The sequence below is a fragment of the Aythya ferina genome, assembly GCF_964211825.1.
Source record: "Aythya ferina genome assembly, chromosome: 30".
NCBI lineage: Eukaryota > Metazoa > Chordata > Aves > Anseriformes > Anatidae > Aythya > Aythya ferina.
The window spans coordinates 1,011,669-1,031,944 of record NC_140327.1 but is presented as its reverse complement, the minus strand read 5'-3'; the positions used below and the strand labels follow the sequence as shown (position 1 = coordinate 1,031,944).

General features: G+C 53.2%; 4 protein-coding genes across 10 annotated transcripts in view; 1 reads left to right on the top strand and 3 right to left on the bottom strand.

Annotated features, from left to right (window-relative positions):
• Positions 1 to 20,276, bottom strand: part of LOC311425253 (butyrophilin subfamily 1 member A1-like) — a 35,806-nt gene that overhangs the window by 7,761 nt on the left and 7,769 nt on the right. The window contains exon 4 of one of the 3 annotated variants that reach the window (XM_084500903.1): positions 5,243 to 5,524. The exons of 1 other annotated variant lie outside the window; for it this stretch is intronic. In XM_084500903.1, coding sequence (XP_084357029.1) covers positions 5,243 to 5,524 — 282 coding nt within the window. Of the gene's footprint in view, positions 1 to 5,242; positions 5,525 to 11,359; positions 12,075 to 20,276 lie in introns of those variants that run through there. One more of the 3 variants, XM_084500905.1, reaches the window with a different exon arrangement.
• On the bottom strand, positions 2,586 to 6,504 carry LOC311425255 (butyrophilin subfamily 1 member A1-like). The gene is made up of 3 exons (XM_084500913.1): positions 6,164 to 6,504; positions 3,827 to 3,859; positions 2,586 to 3,650 (listed from the first exon to the last, which is right to left on the bottom strand). The coding sequence occupies exons 1-3, from the start codon at positions 6,327 to 6,329 to the stop codon at positions 3,022 to 3,024; spliced, it is 828 nt and encodes a 275-aa protein (XP_084357039.1). The 5' UTR covers positions 6,330 to 6,504; the 3' UTR covers positions 2,586 to 3,021.
• On the top strand, positions 10,826 to 15,315 carry LOC311425258 (HLA class II histocompatibility antigen, DM beta chain-like). 3 transcript variants are annotated; one of them, XM_084500918.1, is made up of 7 exons: positions 10,826 to 10,981; positions 12,506 to 12,601; positions 13,703 to 13,779; positions 14,526 to 14,810; positions 14,893 to 15,012; positions 15,089 to 15,124; positions 15,208 to 15,315. In XM_084500918.1, exons 1-7 carry the CDS (start codon positions 10,959 to 10,961, stop codon positions 15,216 to 15,218), a joined length of 648 nt encoding a protein of 215 aa, XP_084357044.1. In that variant the 5' UTR covers positions 10,826 to 10,958; the 3' UTR covers positions 15,219 to 15,315. The 3 variants fall into 3 exon arrangements, with proteins under 3 accessions (XP_084357044.1, XP_084357043.1, XP_084357045.1); XM_084500917.1 differs by having other exon boundaries at positions 10,862 to 10,981; positions 15,212 to 15,315; XM_084500919.1 differs by lacking the exon at positions 12,506 to 12,601 and having other exon boundaries at positions 10,864 to 10,981; positions 15,212 to 15,315.
• Positions 15,715 to 20,276, bottom strand: part of LOC311425252 (butyrophilin subfamily 1 member A1-like) — a 36,386-nt gene continuing 31,824 nt past the window's right edge. The window contains exons 2-9 of one of the 3 annotated variants that reach the window (XM_084500900.1): positions 19,742 to 20,089; positions 18,827 to 19,108; positions 18,593 to 18,697; positions 17,676 to 17,699; positions 17,551 to 17,571; positions 17,157 to 17,177; positions 16,966 to 16,998; positions 15,715 to 16,788 (exon numbers count right to left, since the gene is read on the bottom strand). In XM_084500900.1, coding sequence (XP_084357026.1) covers positions 16,160 to 16,788; positions 16,966 to 16,998; positions 17,157 to 17,177; positions 17,551 to 17,571; positions 17,676 to 17,699; positions 18,593 to 18,697; positions 18,827 to 19,108; positions 19,742 to 20,089 — 1,463 coding nt within the window. In that variant the 3' untranslated portion in view covers positions 15,715 to 16,159. Of the gene's footprint in view, positions 16,789 to 16,965; positions 16,999 to 17,156; positions 17,178 to 17,550; positions 17,572 to 17,675; positions 17,700 to 18,246; positions 18,268 to 18,592; positions 18,698 to 18,826; positions 19,109 to 19,741; positions 20,090 to 20,276 lie in introns of all 3 variants that reach the window. The other 2 variants (XM_084500901.1, XM_084500902.1) reach the window with 2 other exon arrangements.

Here is a 20,276-nt window from a genome sequence, read left to right as displayed (position 1 = left end):
CCAGAGGAGGGAACAAAGAGCCCCCACAGGCTGCTCATGCTCAGCACCAGGCATAGAGCAAGGATCAACCCCGAACTAGGAGGCAAAGGTGGCCTGTAATGCCCATCAGCACACAGTGACCACATCCCTTGCCCTGGGGTCTGCAAGCAGTGCAAGCAGAGGGGAGAGGAGCGTGGAGAGCTGCTGCAGCCCCTGTGCTGCCCACTGGGGCACAGATGCCTTCTGGCAAGCAAAGCCCTTCTGCAGCACGGTGGAGACTTTGGTGTGGAAATGGCTTCCAAGGACCAGAGGGACAGCTTCTGCATGCAGCTAGGATGATGACATGGATGAACTGTTCTTTAAGGAACTATGCGATGGCTCAGAATCTGCTGCCCTAGTCCTTATCAGGGTGAATTCATATGGCTAAAGCTCAATTTGAGTTGAAGCTTGACAGAACTGTTGGGGGAAATCAAAATGAGTTTTATAAAATATCTAAACAGCAAAAGTAGAACGGGAGAAGACAGTGGTCCTTTACTTGATGGGGATGGTCTCCTCACAAACAGGGGCATGTTTAATGCTTTTTTTGCCTTTGTCTTCAACACTGACAATGGGCTCTGGGACCCCAGTTGCCCTGAGCTGGAGGACCGTGAGAGCAGGAACGATAAACTCCCAGCAAATGCTGAATTAGCATGCGATTTGCTCCTGCAAGTGGAGACTATAGGGCCTGATGGGATTCATCCCAGAGTACTAAGAAAACTGTCTGATGTCATCATGAAATCCTGTCCTGGTTTCAATTAGGATAGAGTTAATTTTCCTCCTAGTAGCTGGTAGAATGGTATATTTTGGCTTAGGATGAGAAGAGTGCTGATAACACGCTGATGTTTTAATTGTTGCAGAGCAGTGCTTACACCAAGCCAAGGACGTTTCAGCTTCTTGCTCTGTCCTGCCAGCGGGCAGGCTGGGGGACCTATAAATGTCCCCAGTGCAGTATAGCCTTGCAAAGAATTCAGTCTACTTAGCCCATCTCAGGACTCACTGGGGACAACCCCCTTATCCGTGCTCTGACTGCAGGGAAGCCTTCTCTGAAAGCTCGGCATTCAACCAACATTGGAAAAAGCACTTGGTAGGGAAACCCTATCAGTGCCCTGACTGCGGGATGGGCTTCACTGTTCCCTCAGCCCTCCCCCTCCACCAGAAAAGCCATGTGGAGCCTAACTTTTACTGTTCTTCCCAAACAACCCTCTGAAGATTACATCTGTGAATTGAGGAGGACCAGGCATGCAGCTGGTGGTCATGGCATAGCTTCTCGTAGCGCTTAGGGAACGTGGTGGTCAGTCATTCCCTGGCTCTGGGATGGGTTTGGGGATGGTGGGAGCCCAGTGGGATGCAGGATAATTGGCTGAGAGGATGGTAGGACAGCAGTGGGTGGAGGGTTTTGAGGTTTGGGGTTGGTGAGAGCCCAGTGGAATGGAGGATGATGGGGTTTTGGAGATGTTAAGACGCCACTAGGATGAAGGTGGATGGGGTTTGTGGTGGTGGGTCCCCACTGGAGTGGAGGACAATGGGGTTTTGTGATGGTGGGACCCTGCTGGGATTAAAGAGGATGGGGTGTGAGGATGGTGGGATCTCAGTGGGATGAAGGATGATGGGATTTTGGGATGGTGGGACCCCACGTGCATGAAGATGGATGGTTTGGTATGGAGACCGCTCAGCTTGGCATTGAGAATCAGCTGGAGGAGAGCATCTGTGTCTCCTCATTGTGTAGCTGGGTTCAAAACCTATTCTTAGCTTCCCACCTTCATATAGTTAAACCTTCGAAGAGGCCAAGGGAGTCCTGCAGCCACGGAGGCTCCATCTCACTGAGGTTCGGTCTGTTTGGATCACCTGCTTCTGTCGGATGCAGTGTCTTCCAAACGCATTTCCTTCCCCTGTTTCTGCACTGTGTCTGCTCCTGATTTTAATGCTGAGATGTTTAAAACACACCACAATGAATTTGGCTCGAGAATGTCAGCTTGTTTCCCTGCTTGCTTTTAAACAAGGTGCAAAAAGTGGCACTGGTTTTCTGGGAGTGCAGGATTGTTACTGATTGCTGAGGGTTGGTGAAGCTGGGGTGGCCCCATGGCTCCTGCAAGCCCGTCTCTGGCTGAACCCTGCCCTGAGCAGTGGAAAATAAAACAGCCACGGGAACAACTTGGGTGGTGGAAGGGAAATACGGGACATGGAGGTGGCTTGAAAGGACCTGACGGACAGCTTTAAGGTTGACGCCACCTGCTGCCTCTGCTAGGAGGACTTCAAAAAGCTGGTGAGGCCCCCCCTGCAGGCAGAGCCTCAACTGAGCCTTTGTGATGGGAGGATGGAAGCTCTTGGGGATCCGCTTGTCCCAGCTGGGTCATTACCCTGTCTAGCTCAGGGCATGGCAATGACCCAGCTGGGACAAGGGGGTGCCAGTGAACAGATGGAGAACCAATGTGTAGTTGGCGCTTTGGTTCCTCCTAGCTCTGACTCCCAGGACCAACACCAAGGAGAGGTCTGCTGCAAGACACCTTCCCAGGCAGCAAAGCCTCAGGACAGAAAGCAACCAAGAAATGCCACTGCGAGACTCCATCTTCCTGTACAAAACTTTATTTGCCACAGTCCTGCTGTTGCTGGGCCTTGATGTGCTCCAGAGGAGGGAACGAAGAGCCCCCACAGGCTGCTCATGTTCAGCACCAGGCACAGAACAAGGATTAACCCCGAACTAGGAGGCAAAGGTGGCCTGCAATGGCTGGCAGCACACAGTGACCACATCCCTTGCCCTGGGGTCTGCAAGCAGTGCAAGCAGAGGGGAGAGGAGTGTGGAGAGCTGCTGCAGCCCCTGTGCTGCCCGCTGGGGCTCAGAGGCAGGGAGAGACCCGTGGGTGCCAGCAGGGCTTGTGCCCAGCACAGGAGCCACGTGCAGGGCAGAGCCCAGGGGCTGCAAGGGGCCTGGTCCCTGCTTGCAGCATCCCAGCCCTCCTCCAGCAGCAGGGAGGAACACGGGGTAGCCCCTGGCCTCACTGCCCCTCATTCCTCTGCTGCTCCTGCAGGATCAAGGAGAGGTGTTTGAGGAGTGTCTGAAGAAGGGTAGGAGTCCCCCAGGGCTGTGGACGGGTTCTGGGGTGTGCTGTCCCTCAGGCACAGCTGAATTCCCCGTGTCTCCATGCAGAACCAGGGGTGGATTCTCTCCCCATTGAAAGAGGCTTCTGTGAAAGTGAAGATCTGGACCCCATTGTCAGCACTGATGAAAGACACCTGCCCCTGGGTACAGTCCAGACAGACCCAGATCCTCGTGGGGACAGGGGACAGGGACAAGGAGGTGCGAGGAGATGTGAGAGACTCGAGCTGCCCCTCATAGTACTGCACAGCCCAGATCCCTTCTTTAGGGCTCCTGTTGATCCACTTCTTTCTCTCCACAGATGCCCTGGCCACCCCCACAGCCCACCAAGTATCCTTTAGCCACTCTCCTTCCACTTCCACCAACCAGCAGTGCCTCCCCTCTCTGAACCCTTCACGGCCCAGCACGCAGCACCAATAGTTAAATCTCTCTGGTGTGTCAGGCACCTGCTGCAATTCAGTTTGCCGTCTCACACTGCAGTTGTCCGGAGCCACAACAAGCCGGGGATGAGCCGTGTCTGGATCCAGGGTCACCTTCACTGCAGGGACAGAAGGAGCCAGGCCATCAGGGGCAGAGCTCAGCCCTGGGCAGGCTTTCCCCAGCTCGGGGACAGGAGCTGCCCCACATGGAGGAGATGGGGCACCTCTTGGCTCCTGAACATGCCCCACCAGGGGCAGGAGGAGCACTGCAGAGGGCAACCCAGTGCACAGCTACCTGTATTGTGAGGCAGCAGAAACTTTCTCCATGCTGTAAGGAGAGGGGAGAGCTGGTCACAGCCCACAGCTGGTACCCAGTGGGTGTGGGCAGGGTGAGGGGTCAGCCCTGGGGTGCTCTGTCCCAGCTGCCCACCCTCCCCTGCACATCGCTTTGGTGTTGCCCTTGGGCTTCAGCACCGGGAGACTTACCCAGCTCTGCAGCTTGTTTCTCTACAAATGAAAGAGAAAAGGAAAATATGAGAAGAAGGCACAGTTTCTGATTCCATACCTCTCACTATGATGACATTTTTTTGTTGTTTTTTCTGTTTGGAGAGTGAGACTTACCCAGCGCTGCAGCTTGTTTCTCTGAAAAGGAAAGCGAAAGTAATGTATGATGGGTATGAAAGTAATGCATGAGGGGAGAGTTGCTTAGCCCGTGGTAGACCCTGAATACATCCCATGACAGGGAAAAACACTGCCTTGCTCAGAGGTGGGACTAAAGAAATAGTAATTGTGGTCCAGCTTTGTACAATGCTCTTGTAAGCAGAATCATAAGGACAGACATTGTGCAACTTTTATCTTTGTGCCACTGAAGACATTACGGAAGTGAATAAAGGATTGTTGGAGAATGTCTGTCTCCTGAAAGCACCAGTGCTGAGCGGGGCAGCCCCGCATCTCGCTCCCCGTCCCCACCTTGATCCCTATTCCTTTCAGCCATCCCGGCCGTGTCCCGTGCCCAGGGCAGCCCCAGCCCCAGCACTCCCCACTCCCACCCCAGGCTCCAGCTGCTCCTCCAGCACCCCTGAGCCACCAGCACACAAGCCCCCAGAGCCCACCCAGACCAGGCCCTCCCACACAGACACCACTTCTCCAGGGGCTGGGGGCAGGGACTGCAAGGACTCACCCAGCTCTCGGCTCTGTGCCGCTGAAAAGCAAAGGCGGAGGAACAGGTGGTGAGCAGAGCAGCTTGGTTGCTGGGTGGGAACATGTGGAGGGGAGCTGCGCCTTGCCACCAGCCCCACGCTGCAGCCATGCTCCCTGGCCTCCCACCCAAGACCATCCTAAGGCCTTTGGGATCCTCAGGAGAACATCCCCTTCCTCCTCCTACCCACGTCCCTGGGCCAGGGCTCAGCCCCGCTCCAGACCCACGCGGGTCCCTGCAGAACACCTCCCTCCGCTCCATCCCTGCGCTGCCAGCTTACCTTGCTTTCGAAAGAGATAAACACCGAGGCCAATGGACACAGTCAAAAGCACGAGGACCAGAGCCAGAGCCACCTTCCAGGGCTGGGCGTTGTGGAAGAAGGGAGCTGAGAAAGGCACCAGGAAAAGGGCTGCGTTTCCATGCCCGTGGGTGGAAGAGCAAGACCCAGACTTCTCCTGGGTCAGGACAAGTGCAGGGGCCAGGAACATCTCACCCTGGCTGTTCCATTTGTACCTGCGATGTGCAGGGAAAATTCCTTCTCCTGGTGGAGGCGGCTGCTCCTGACCACACAGGACAAGGGCCCTTCAACACTCCCAGTTACGATGACGGCGCCTTCGATTTCAAAGAGCCCCTCCTGGTCCTGGGAATGTGTTTGGGAGACCGAGGGCAGGTGCTGCCCGCGAGCATCCCTCCACAGCAGCTGTGGCAGCGGGTACCAGCCGGCCAATCGACACAGCACCTGGACTCCTCCGTCCTCGTAGCCCCCCAGGGAGATGTGGGGGTCAGTGCCTGTGGCTGGGGGAAGAGCGCATGGCTGATGCTTGACTTGGGGAGGGATTGAGTCCCAACGCAAAGACCCCATCTGCTCCCATGCCAGACACAGCTTATCACAACAACAGCCCCAGGGGCTCAGGGACCAGGCACTCCACACATTCAACCTCACCCCAAAACCACCCCGGCAGGTGCCAGATCCAGAGAGCAGGACTGCACAAAGCCAGTGTACCCAAATCACACAGAAAACACCTGTTGAGATCCAGCACCTCCAGGTAGCATCTCTGCACTAAGCCGTGCTGGTTCAAGAAGCCCCGAGACTTCCAGACAATGTCTCAGGTCTCCCCAGCATGAAAAGCAAAACCTGAAAGAGGTCCAGCTGCTCAGAGGTCTCTTCCCTGCTCCAGGCACTGTGTTTGGTAGCATCATAGGCACAGATGAAGGGGCTGCTCAGCAGCCTGTGCCCAGTGCCCTTAAACCATCATGGGAATGGTCTGCATAGACACCAGTGAAAACTAACAACTATATCCTCTCTACGGATCTGTCTTCCCAAATACTACGTCCATTACCATGTCCATATTCCATGGTGTTTAATAGTTGAGACAGGAAAAAACAACGTAAAATCTCCCCTGGAATTCCCGGTGTATTGCCCGAGCCACAAACCTGACACCTCCAGATCCAGTGTTGCTTCATCATAAACATCAGCATTTTTCACAGTGCAGAAATACTGGCCATCATCAGAGGGTCTCAGTCCTGTGATTCGCAATTCCAGGCTTCCAGCAGAGAGACCATCTCTGGCCAGCTCTGTCCTCCCGGCATATGCCTCCATCTGCTCCCCGTACAGGTCCTCTCCATTGTGGTAGTGGTGCACTGTCTCAGAGATGCTGTCCCGGATCCACCTGACCTCCAAGGTGCGAGCATCGCGATGAGGGGACAAGTGGCAGGGCAGCACGACATCCTGCCCCACGGTGGCAGTGACAGAGTGGCCTGGTCCCACCACTCTGAGCTGGGTTGGGCAATGGAGAAAGGCACAAAGAAGAGGTGAGATTTTGCCATTGTAAATTTGGGGGAAGTGAGTGTCAAAGGGCGAGCTGTGCGTGAGTTGGTGCGTGCTGCATCCCCCGTGTCCCATGGGAAACCAGCAGGGAAATAGGAGAGTGAGAGGGAGGACGTGCAGGAGAAGGAGGTGTGCTGGGAGTGGGAGCCCTCTCTGCAGCATTCGGGCGGGTGAAGGAGACACAGAAAGGGCAGCAAAGGCGGCCGCAATATTGTGTGAAAGAACCAAAGTGAAAGTGAAAGTGAAACCCAGCGCGGGCGAGCTGTGGGCTCAGGTCCCCCTGTCCCACAGCATGAAGTCTGCATGCACAGGAGGGAGAGCCCCCAGCAACCCCACAGGATCCTACCTGAGCCCAGCCGGAGGAGAAGCAGAGTGACGAGGGAAGTCAGGAGGCCCCTGGCATGGCCGGTGAGGCTGGGGTAGCCGCAGCCCCAGGGGAGCCCCATCTCAGATGGAGGTCCCTCAGGGGGCAGGCGGTCCCCGAAGGGTTCTTCTTCAAGAGAGCTCCTGCAAAAGACAGAGGTCCCTCACAGCACCCAGCTGAGTGGAGACAAGCACCTCTGTACTGCACTCCCCCTCCTCTGCACTGACCTTGGTTTCTGCAGCGAGGTTTCTCACTCCTCACTCTCCCAGCTGCTGTTGTGCTGCAGGGTTTTTTTCCCTTTTCTTGGGTGTGCTCTTATAGAGATTTAAACTGCATTGTCATGGCTTGGCTCTGGGCAGAGGAAGCCCCTTTGGAGCCGGCTGAAACTGGCCCTTATCTAACATGGGGCAGCTGCTGAATTCTTTTCACAGGGGCTACCACTGCAATTATTGTATGCACCCGAGGCAGGGACTAACTTGTTGGGAAAGAATTTGATCATGAAATTGGGCATTCAAATAGTAAATTGTTAGACTGGAATAACGGTATTATTAATGGGGTGCTCTCAGACCCTGAGAGCAAAGATATATTTGCCTTTGAGTAGAAAGACTCTGAAATGGGGCAGAAGCAGCAATACAGAGAGACAATTTTACCTCATGGTTTTACAGGGTCACCAATTTATTTGGGCAAGTTCTAGAAGAAATTTTGGAGTAATTCCAACCTCCAAAGGAGGTGTTATGTGGATGATCTTTTATTGTCGGGACAGGAGAAAACAGTTGAAGGATGCCCCTAACAAGCTATTCAACTTTCTGGGAAAATAGGGCTTGAAAGTATTGGAAAATAAATTAAAATTTGTAGAAAGAGAAGTCAAATATTTAGGGCATCTAGTGTCTGAGGGGGAATGAAAAATAAATCCAGAGAGGATTCAGGGAATTGTTGAGCTACCCCAAACTAAACCGTTTTAAGAGAAAGAGGTTTTTAAGTAATTAGGTGTCACGAAGTCCAAAGGAAAACAGATACTCCCTGATGGGAGCGAAATGCTGAATAAAGTGGTATTGAGGCAAATATTAACTGTTTTATATCAAGAATGTCATTGGGGAATTCAAGCAACGTGTGACGCTGTGCTATGGAAATAAGTATGTGTAGGAATACATATACTCTGGCTGAACAAGTACGCAGGAGTTACGTAGTATGTCAAAAGGGAAATAGGAATTTAAAACAGTCAGCCTGAAGAGGGCAAGAACCAGGAATTCAATGCTTCCAAAATGTACAGGAGGATTTTACAGAACTCCTTAAAGTAGGTAGATTTAAATACTTACTAGTCTTGGTAGATCATTTGTCAGGGTGGGTGGAAGCTTTCCCTTCAGTATCTGCTACTGCGAACATAGTAACTAAAGTAATTCTGGAACAAATAACTCCCAGGTATGGAATTGTTGAAAATATTGACTCTGATCAAGGAAATCACTTTATGTCAGAAATATTGCAAGGGCTAACGTGGACTGTAGGAATTAACTGGGAATTTCACACTCCTTGGCATCCTTCTTCTTCTGGAAGGGTGGAACAGATTAGGCAGTAAAGAAGCAATTGACTAAGTTCTGGAAACTCAGCTTCCCCAAAAGAAGTGCTTACCTTTGGCACTTCTCCGAATTCAAACTGCACCAAGAAATGATGTGGGAGTTTCACCATATGAAATATTATTTGGATTGCTGTACATGGACAAAGGGAACGAATTACCTCAATTTGAGACAAAAGATGCTTTTCTTAAGAACTATGTACTCGGGCTGTCATCCTCTTTTCATCTCCAAGGAGCCGTGGACTGTTTGCTCAAACCCCACCCCTGGAAGCTCTGATCCAACCATTTTGAGAAGGAGCTTGGGTTCTGATGTGAATATGGAGAGAACTGAAACTGCAACCTGAGTGGGATGGACTGTTCCAAGTGCTCCTGACTATTGAAATGACAGTAAGAACAGCTGAGAAAGGGTGGACTCATATCTGGGTAAAAGCATCAGTTAACTCTGATACCAGAGAGACTGCATTAACGAAGACTTTTCAGGTTAAAACTGTTGAAACTATTTATTGTAAATCCTTAACTTCTCCTTAGAAGAATTTGTAATGAATTAATGAGTAAGAGGGATTGAATCACACAGAATTGGAGTGTTTCCAGGGAACACTCCCTGGAAGTAGGAGAAAGGAGGGCATTTAATCCCCACCAGAAGAATCCTTATTAGTATGTGATTTCTATTGTTTTTCTTACTTATTATTTCTTTATTATTTTAGGGGTGTGTATATATACATAGTAATGATGTATTTTGAGTTTATCTTAGTAATACCTATTCTCAATGGATTAGTGATAGGATGGAGGGAAAAATCAGCATTCCCAATTAATCCAGAACATCTCTTGAGTTCCATCTTGAAATAATTGTTGGATTTGCACCCAGATGCCTAGAAAGACTGGAAAGGCCTTGTCCCTGATTACTATTTCCAGCAGCAACTGTGTCTGGAATCTCTAGATTTCTAAAAAGGACAGATCATACACAGTCCTGGGAAGGAATAGATTTTGAAGTTGAGTTCCCTACACGTAACCCTGGCTACAATATACTGTGTTACCAAAGGTGCCTTTTAAACAATATTGATAGAAACTCAGGGGGCAATAGTACTGCCCCTGTGTGTGGAAATATCCATGAAGTAGGGAATCATCCGTACTGTACCAGCTATGGTAACCACGGGAATGCTAATATGCATAATGTACACCAGATGCAACATGAGAATCCTGTAAGCAGATGGCCTGTCCTGAATGGCAAGGGGTGGTATTGGCTATATGGCAATAAAGCTAGGAAGGTGTTGCCCCTAGGATGGAAGGGAGCTTGCACCCTGAAGGCAATAATTCCAAATGTAACTATTATTTAAGACCCACAAAGCCAAAGCCCCCTTGAGACCACATGCAGAATTAAGTGGACTCCAGATAATCCCTTAGTAAAACTCTCTAGCATTTTACAGTTTTGCAAGGTGTTTTTTACTTTGGTTAAGGGTGAGTGAATTTAAAAAAGCTATTGTAAACATCTCAAAACACAAAAATATTGTAAAAATATTGAAGATCTAGAAAATAAGATAAAGTTTGCAAAAATAGTACTCTAGAATCAAATAATATTAGATTTATGAATAACCTCATAAGAGGAACATGCCCTGTAATTAATACTAGTTTCTGTATATATGTAGATCAAATGGGATGAATTTCACTGATCTAAAAAATTATTTGGGAAAACCAAAACCAAACCAAAACAAGCAAACAAACAAACAAAAAACCACAAGATCCTACATAGAGTAACTCAAGATGACACTTCCTTGGGATTTAGAAATATTTGGGAGAAACTAATTTTGTTATTGGCTGAATAGAATTGGCTCCAACAACTATTTGTTGGTATTGTAAAATAATGGCATTGTATATCTATCATGCCCTGTGACATGCGAAAAAAAATACAGCACCTTAATGTTGGAAAAACTTCAGAGTGCGGTATGTGAAGAAGTGCAAAAACAACAATAGGAGTAAGAAAAGAAGAGGGGGGAACTGTGAGAAACAAAGGTCTATTTTTGCAGTAGGGAATTATTTTTCTGTATTCCAAGGTAATTGTGTAGTCATAATAAGGAGAAATGCTAAGGAGATAAGTGGACCGTAGAAGGCCTCACTGTTCCAAAATAAGGTAGAAGCTTTAGAAAAACAGGATGAGCAGTGTGCGAGCAGGAGAACAAAGATCACAAGTTCTCAAAACATAAGAAAGGATAAATTAAAGGGTTGAAAAAAAAAAAAGAAAAATTGCACATGTATGGTTTAGAGGAGCGTCGAGTAGCTTGTGAACCTGTAGTACTCATCCAATGAGGAAACAGGGGAGGTGATCAGGCGTCGGGTAATAGGGAATAAAAGGCTAGGATTTGTTTACTAAAATGTGCTCCTGATTGGCAGGACCGTTGCAATCGTGAATAAAATAGCTTCAGAGAAGATCCTGTCTGAAGAAAATTATTTGAGATGTTTCTCACACTGGGCAATGGAGAAGGGCACAGAGAGGAGGTAAGATTTTGGCATCGTAAATTTAGGGTCAGTGAGTGACAAAGGACGTGAGTTGATGCGTGAGTTGGTGCGTGCTGCGTCCCCTGTGTCCCATGGGATATGACCGGGGAAACAGGAGAGGGAGAGGGAGGACGTGCAGGAGAAGGAGGTGTGCTGGGAGTGGGAGCCCTCTCTGCAGCATTTGGGCGGGTGAAGGAGACACAGAAAGGGCAGGCAAGGCAGCAGCCATATTGCGTGAAAGAACCAAAGGGAAAGTGAAACCCAGCATGGGCGAGCTTTGGGCTCGGTCCCCGCTGTCCCACAGCCGCTCCCCTGCCCCACAGCAGCAAGTCTGCATGCACAGTGGGGAGAGCCCCCAGCAGCCCCGCAGGATCCTACCTGAGCCCAGCCGGAGGAGGAGCAGAGTGACGAGGGAAATCAGGAGATCCCTGGCATGGCCGGTGAGGCGAGGGCAGCCACAGCCCCAGGGGAGCCCCATCTGAGAGAGAGGTCCCCCAGGGGGCAGGTGGCCCCCCAGGGGTTCTTCTCCAAGCCAAGATAGATCTCCCTCACGGCACCCAGCAGAGCTGCAGAAAGTACAAGGCTACACACAACTTTCCCAACCTTTGACCAGTTTCTGGCTGCAATAACCCTCCTGGAGCAGCTCTGCCCCTGGGGCAATGTCTGGGGAGCTCTGCAGGGCTGGCACCACCATCCCATTGCAGCTGGGTGCCCTTTAGCAAGCACGAGTTCCCTGTCCCCAGTGGGGGCCTCTCCAGACCTCCAGGGAAAGCCACTGGCTAAGGTCATTCATCTCCATGCATGCCAGAAGGAATCAAACTGTGAGCAATGGGAAAATGTGGAGAGATGGCAGTGAAGAGCTGAGCAGGATTGGAGGCTGTAGGGAACAAGGCACAGCTGGGTGCCGAGCCCAGAGCTGCCACCCTTTGCCCAGGGTGCTGAAGGCAAAATGCCAGTGCCGCTCCCGGCTCCAGTAAAGCAGCCGTGGCAGAAGGTTGGCTCAGATGGGCAGGGACCTTCTTCTAGAGCTTAGGTGGATAAGGAAAGTTCCTGTTTGCTGGAAGGGAAGTCAGTCAACATGGAAAGACTACAGAGGTACTTTTTGCTTTTGTAGGGAGAAAATTCATATGGCCAAAGCTCAATTTGAGTTGAATCTGGACAGTACTGTGAAGGGAAATAAAATGCTTTTTTTTTTTTTTTTTTTTTTCCTTAAACTATCTTAACAGCAAAAGTAGGATGAGAGAAAGCATTGGTCTGTTACTTGATGGGGATGGTCAGACAAGGTCATTCACAGAGATGTTTACTGCTTTCTTTGCCTTTGTCTTCAACACTGATGCTGGGCTGTGGGACTCCAGATGCCCTGTGCTAAAGGACAGTGACTGCAGGAACGATAAAGTCCAAACAAACCCTGAATTTGTGTGGGTTTTGCTGCTCCAGATGAATGCATACAAGACTATAGGGCCTGATGGGATTCATCCCAGAGTACGAAGAGATCTGGCTGAAGGCATACATCTTCCCCTCAAGGCCCTTTACCATCTCTGTGGCCCTTCTCTGGACACTCTCCAATAGTTTCATGTCCTTCTTGTACTGTGGTGCCCAGAACTGCACAGAGTCCTCGAGGTGAGGCTGCCCAGCGTAGAGTAGAGTGGGACACTCATCTCCCTCGACTGACTAGCAATGCCGTGCTCGATGCACCCCAGGATACGTTTGGCCCTCCTGGCTGCTAGTGCACACTGCTGGCTGATGTTCATCTTGCTGTCAACCACAACCCCCAGATCCCCCTCTGCAGGGCTGCTCTCCAGTGTCTCATCCCCCAGTCTGCACGTATAGCCAGGGTTGCTGTGTCCCAGGTGCAGGACCTGGCACTTACCTTTGTTAAATTTCATGCAGTTGGAGATTGCCCAGCTCTCCAGTCTGTCCAGATCTCTCTGCAAGGCCTCTCCACCTTCAGCCAAGTCAGCAGTTCTCCAACAACTGCTACTCTATAGGTCTGTAGTATGGGGTACATCTGTCAGGAGGAAACTGTTCCAATCTGGGTCCCCCGATGGGTGGCAGCTCTCCCCAGTGATCCTGATCCTGTGTGGGCTCCTCTCCATGGGCTGTGGCTCTGGCCTGGGGCCTGCTCCTGTGGGGGCCCTCCATGGGGTGCAGTGCGGAGATTTGCTCCACCTGTACTCCCGCTCCATCCGCTAACCGCCCCAGTCCCCTAACGTCCTGTTTGAGAGCCTTCAGGCTTCTCTCTTCAATGTCAGCATTGCCAGCCTGGCCTATCAAAAGAGGATAGCAGACCTGAGGTGTGGAGTCGACTTCCTCACCGTAGGCATCCTCCTGGCTACACTTTCTACCTCTTCCTCAGCTACCAGTCTCTCAAGCTCCAGGGCCTCAAACCTGTTGAGTAAGGGCACCTGGGAAGGTGGGGCTGGCAGGGGGTGGCATCGCCTGCGATGTCGAGCAGGGACCTGTCTCCATTCCTCCTCAACTCCTACGTCCCCTCCCTCTGCCCGACAGCGACAGGGGAGGGGGTCCACCCCCATTTCGGGTGTCTCACCCCGCTACCTCTCCTTCAGGCCCCACAGGGAGTTGCCCCACCACTCTGTCTCCCGCTCACACTCCCTGATAGCCCTCAACCTCTCCACCTCCTCCTTGAGTTCTGCCACCACGCGGACCAGGTCATCGACCTGCTCGCACCTCACGCACACACAGTCTCTCTGCCTCCTGCAGATGGCAGCAAGAGGCTCAGACGCTCCCTGCATCCAGAGACCTGAACTGGTGCATTTTTGAGCGGGCAGTCAGTCTGGGTGTGCACAGACTTGCTAGAGAGAGCACTGTGCCTGGTGGAGACCATTGGAGCCTAGCTAGAAGTAGACCACCGTTAGAGGAGTTGTTCGTAAGGGCGGGGGGGGGGGAAAGCTCTGCCCTCCCTGCTCACCCTGCCTGTGTGAACTGCCTGCCTCTGCCTTCTGATGCACCATGCCCTGTTTGCCCACCTCGGTTGCTGCATTCATGGTCATTGCGCTCCCCAGGGTCTACTTTTGAACGGCCTGAGATGGGGCCCTGCTGGCTCTGCCAACGCTTTGTTAGCCTCCCTGGCAACGGTTGTTGGGTCCTGGCAGCTCCCACAAGTGGGCTTGATGCTGGAAAAATATAGTCCTGCCTGTCCGATCCCCTGCTCTGCTGCAGAAAGAGTTTGCCCTGGAGCTGATCACCTTGGCAAGATGTTGCACCGGCATTGCATGGGGGTGTCGCAGAGCACTCTGCATGAGGACGTCACAGGGGGATGTTGCACGGAGCACTGCACAGCGCATTGCATTGCCCTTTGCAAGAGGATGTTGCACAGAGCAATGCCTCTTGCAGGGTGTGGCACAGGGGTGTTGCACAGGGCATTGCATGGGGATGTCGCACGGGACATCGCAAGGGACAATGCCTAGAGTTTTGCACGGGAGTGTTGCACAGGAGTGTTGCATGGAACATTGCGTGGGGACGTTGCACAGGGCAGGGAAAAGGGGCTCACCCACCACTGACCCCATCTCCATCCCTGCTCCAGCACAGCCCCAAGTCCGCATCAACCCCACGGAGACGGGGAACGCCCGTGTGCCTGTCCGCCTCAGCTGTCACATCTGGTGCTTCTACCCCCCCGAGGTGACCGTCATCTGGCTGCACAACGGGGACATCGTGGAGCCCGACGACTACAACCCCATCTCCGCCATCCCCAACAGCGACTGGAGCTACCAGACGCAGGTGTCCCTGCTGGTGGCCCCGGTGGCAGGCGACACCTACACGTGCTCGGTGCAGCACATCAGCCTGCAGGAGCCTCTCCTGGAGGACTGGAGTGAGTGGAGAGGTGCAGGACCGCACCTGGAGGCCGGCGGTCTTGGCTCCTTGCTGCCACTAACCCAGCCGTGTCCCCGCAGGTCCTGGACTTATGCCGGAGGTGACGATACTGGTGGCGGTGGCCACCGTGCTGATGGTGCTGGGACTTGGCTTATTTCTCGCCGGCGTCTACCGCTTCAGGGCCAGGCCTCCCGCCCCGGGTGAGTGTCCGGGGAGAGCCGGGGCCATGGTCAAGGGCGACGAGGACTCTGCTCACTCCTCTTCTCCCCCCTGCAGGTTACACTCCCCTCCCTGGAGACAACTACCCCGCAGGTAACGCTGTCCCCGTCCCGAATCCCCATTGGTAAGGGGCGAATCACCCCATCTCTCACCCTGTGTGTCCCCCCCTTCCCCAGGCAGCATCTGAGGACCCCCAGAGGGACACCTCCTGGCACAGGTGGCTCCTGGTTGGCCCCATCTCAGACCTGATGCCGTGGTGCTGACAATAAAGATGCTCCACAAGCCCCGCTGGTGTCTCTGCAGTGTTCTGGGCATAGAGCAGAGGCTCACACACACTTATGGTGTCTCACAAAGAAGAGTGGGTGTATGGGGGAGATGGCATGGGACCCCAAAGGGCCAAGCGTGCCATGGGGTGCCTCAGGCACGGCACTGCTGGCCGGCCGAGGGAAGGGATGGTCCCGCTCTGCTCGGCCTGCTGCGGCCTTGCCTCGAGCACTGCGTGCAGCTGTGGGCACCGCAGCAGACAAAGGCTGTGAAAATGTGCGAGAGCCTCCAAGAGAGGGCCACGAGGACGGTGAAGGCTGTGCAGGGCAAGGCGTGTGAGGAGATGCTCTGCTGCAAGACGCCTTCCCAGGCAGCAAGGCCTCAGGACACAAAGCACCCAGGAAATGCCACTGCCAGACTCCATCTTCCTGTGAAAAACTTTATTTGACACAGTCCTGCTGCTGCATCTTGCATAGATGTGCTCCAGAGGAGGGAACACAGAGCCCCCACAGGCTGCTCATGCTCAGCACCAGGCACAGAGCAAGGATCAACCCCAAACTAGGAGCCAAAGGTGGCCTGCAGTGGCCGGCAGCACACGGTGACCACATCCCTTGCCCTGGGGTCTGCAAGCAGTGCAAGCAGAGGGGAGAGGAGCGTGGAGAGCTGCTGCAGCCCCTGTGCTGCCCGCTGGGGCTCAGAGGCAGGGTGAGAGCCGTAGGTGCCAGCAGGGCTTGTGTCCCAGCACAGGAGCCGCGTGCAGGGCAGAGCCCAGGGGCTGCAAGGGGCCTGGTCCCTGCTTGCAGCATCCCAGCCCTCCTCCAGCAGCAGGGAGGAACACAAGAGAGCCCTTGGCCCCACTGCCCCTTATTCCTCTGCTGCTCCTGCAGGATGAAGAAGAGGTGATGCAGGAGTGTCTGGAGAAGGGCAGGAGCCCACCAGTGCTGGGAACAGGGTCTGGGGGTTGCTGTCCCTCAGGCACAGCTGAATTCCCTGAGTCCATAGCCAGAACCAGGGGCGGATGCTTTCCCCATTGAAGGAGGCTGCTGTGAAAGCGAAGATCTCGACCCCATTGTCAGCGTTGATAAAAGACACCTGCCCCTGGGTACAGTCCAGACAGACCCAGATCCTCGTGGGGATAGGAAACAGGGACAAGGAAGTGGGAGGAGATGTGAGAGACATGAGCTGTCCTTCATCGTACTGCACAGCCCAGATTCCTTCTTCAGGGCTCCTGTTGATCCATTTCTTTCTCTCCACAGAGGTCCTGGAAACCCCCACAGCCCACCCTGAATACTTTAGCCGTTCTCCCTCCACCTCCACCAACCAGCAGTGCCTCCCCTCTCTGAACTCCTCACGGCCCAGCACGCAGCACCAACAGTTAAATCTCTCTGGTGTGTCAGGAACCTGCTGCCATTCACTCTCCCGTCTCACACTGCTTTTGTCGTGAGACACAACAAGCCCGGGATGAGCCGTGTCCGGATCCAGGGTCACCTTCACTGCAGGGACAGAAGGAGCCAGGCCATCAGGGGCAGAGCTCAGCCCTGGGCAGGCTTTCCCCGGCTCGGGGCCAGGAGCTGCCCCATGGGGCAGGAGATGGGGCACCTCTTGGCTCCTGAACATGCTTCAACAATGGAAGGAGAAGCAACTCAGAGGGCAACCCAATGCACACGTACCTCTATTATGAGACATCAGAAACCTTCTCCATGCTGGAAGGAGAGGGGAGAGCTGGTCACAGCCCACGGCTGGTGCCCAGTGTGTGTGGGCAGGGTGAGGGGCCAGCCCTGGGCTGCTCTGTCCCAGCTGCCCACCCTCCCCTGCACATCACCTTGGTGTTGCCCTTGGGTCTGAACACTGGGAGACTTACCCAGCTCTGCAGCTTGTTTCTCTACAAATGAAAGGGAAAAGGAAAACATGAGAAGGAGGCACAGTTTCTGATTCCATACCTCTCACTATGATGCCTTTTTTTTTCATTGTTTTTTTCTGTTTGGAGAGTGAAACTTACCGAGCTCTGCAGCTTTTTCATCTACAAAGAAAATAGAAAAGCAATGCATCGATGAGAGGAGTCAGTTTCTCAACAATGACTGCTACAAACCAAAGACCCCCAATTCCTTCAGTTGGGGGGAGGAAGAGAGACTCACCCAGTCTTGTATCTTTTTCCTCTGGAAAAGAAAACCATAAGGAATGCATGATAAGAGGGAAAAAATTTCTCACCCACTGTCTATTCAGAAAATTCTTTCAGGTTAGGGATGGACACTCACCCATCTCTGCAGCTTGTTTCCCTGAAAAAGAAAAAGAAAAAGAAAATCAAATGCAACGTAAGGTCAGATGGGAATATGCTTGTGGAAAGACACCAAATGCCTTCTCTTTGCGGAAGGAGACTTACCCAGCTCTGCATCCTTTTTCACTGCTATAGAAAAGCAAAAGGAATGAATGGTCAGAGTGGAGAGTTTCAATCCAATGCTGCTTCCATGGCTAGATGGCTAGACCCCAAAGTTTTTGCTCTCATGCATGTGCACTGACCACCCTGCTCCCAGACTTGTAGCGACCCCACTAACAAAGACCTAGGGCCAGCATTTTGCAAGACTTGTAGCAGTAAGGACAGACACTTGTGCAGCTCTCTGCACCGTGCCACCAAAACACAAGTGGAAGTGAATGGGGACAGGTGGAGGACGTCCCTGTCCCAGAAGTATCAGTGCAGAGCGGGGCAGCCCTGCAGCTCGCTCCCCGTCCCCACCTTGATCCCTGTTCCTTTCAGCCATCCCGGCCCTGTCCGGTGTCCCATGCCCAGGGCAGCCCCAGCCCCAGCACTCCCCACTCCCACCCCAGGCTCCAGCTGCTCCTCCAGCACCCCCGAGCCACCAGCACACAAGCCCCCAGAGCCCACCCAGACCAGGCCCTCCCGCACAGACACCACCAGTTCCCAGGGGCTGGGGGCAGGGACTGCAAGGACTCACCCAGCACTCGTCTCAGTGCCACTGAAAAGCAAAGGCGGAGGAACAGGTGGTGAGCAGAGCAGCTTGGTTGCTGGGTGGGAACATGTGCAGGGGGGCTGCGCCTTGCCACCAGCCCCACGCTGCAGCCATGCTCCCTGGCCTCCCACCCAAGGCCCCTTGCCTTCTCCCCTGCCTTTGTTGCCCAAGGCAGAGGCCCAAGACGATCCTAAGGCCTTTGGGATCCCCAGGAGAACATTCCCTTCCTCCTCCTACGCACCTCCCTGGGCCAGGGCTCAGCCCCGCTCCACACCCAGGGGGGTCCCTGCAGAACACCTCCCTGCGCTCCATCCCTGCGCTGCCAACTTACCTTGCTTTCGAAAGAGATAAACACCGAGGCCAATGGACACAGCCAAAAGCACGAGGACCAGAGCCAGAGCCACCATCCAGGGCTGGGCGTTGTGGAAGAAGGGAGCTGAGAAAAGGCACCAGGTAAAGGGCTGTGTTTACATGCCTGCACGTGGAAGTGGAAGACCCAGACTTCTCCTGGGTCAGGACAAGTGCAGGGGCCAGGAACACCTCACCCTGGCTGTGCCATTTGTACCTGCAATGTGCAGGGAAAATTTCCTCTCCTGCTGGAGGCGGCTGTTCCTGACCACGCAGGACAAGGGCCCCTCCACGCTCCCAGTCACGATGACGGCACCTTCGATTTCAAAGAGCCCCTCCTGGTCCTGGGAATGTGTCTGGGAGACCGAGGGCAGGTGCTGCCCATGAGCATCCCTCCATAGCAGCTGCGGCAGCGGGTACCAGCCGGCCGATCGACACAGCACCCGGACGCCTCGGGCCTCGTAGCCCCCCAGGGAGAGGTGGGGGTCAGCGCCTGTGGCTGGGGGAAGAGCGCTTGGCTGGGGCTTGACTTGGGGAGGGATTCAGTCCCAACGCAAAGACGACATCTGCTCCCATGCCAGACACAGCCCAGGACAACCACAGCCCCAGGGGTTCCCTGACTGGATGCTCTCTGATCATGCATTCACCCTCACCACAAAACCACCCCTGGTGCTTCTGGACCCAGAGAGCAGGGCTGCACAATGCCAGTGGACCCAAATCACCCTCTAAACCCGGGTGTCGAGTTCCAGCTCATCCAGGCAATGTCTCTGCACCAAGCTGTGCTGGGTCAAGAAGCCCCAAGACATCCAGGCAACATCTCAGGTCTCTCCCAGCACAGAAAGCAAAAGTAAAGCAGACCTCAGAGGCTCAGAGGACTCTGATTCTCCCTGTGTGCTGTTTGGTCCCATTGCTGACACAGCTGAAGGTGCTGCTCAGCAGCCTGTGCCCAGTGCCCTCACAATATTGTGATTCTTGTCTTCAAGGACACCAGTGAAAACTGACAAAAGTATCCAGGGAGCTCTCTCCCCAGATATTACCTCCACATCCATGGGCACGCTCCATGCTGTGAAACAGCTGGAACATTCATAGGAAACATAAAATCTCCCCTAGAAGCATCCCCCCAGCCACTAACCTGACACCTCCAGCTCCACAATGGCTTCAGAATAAGCATCAGCATCTCCCACAGTGCAGACATACTGGCCATCATCAGAGGGTCTCAGTCCTGTGATTCGCAAGTCCAGGCTTCCAGCAGAGAGACCATCTCTGTCCAGATCTGTCCTCCCGGCATATGCCCCCATCTGCTCCCCATACAGGTCCTCTCCATTGCGGTAGTGGTGCACTGTCTCAGAGAAATCATTCCGGATCCACCTGACCTCCAAGGTGCGAGCATCGTGTTGAGGGGACAAGTGGCAGGGCAGCACGACATCCTGCCCCACGGTGGCAGTGACAGGGTGGCCTGGTCCCACCACTCTGAGCTGGGCTGGTGTGAGAAACAATGTTGTGTTTTTGCAGTAGAGAATTATTTTTCTGTATTTTAAGGTGTAGTCAGAATAAGGAGAAATGCTAAGTAGATAAGTGGACCGTAGAAGGCCTCACTGTTCCAAAATAAGGTAGAAGCTTGAGAAAAAGAGGATGAGCAGTGTGAGAACAGGAAAACAAAGATCACA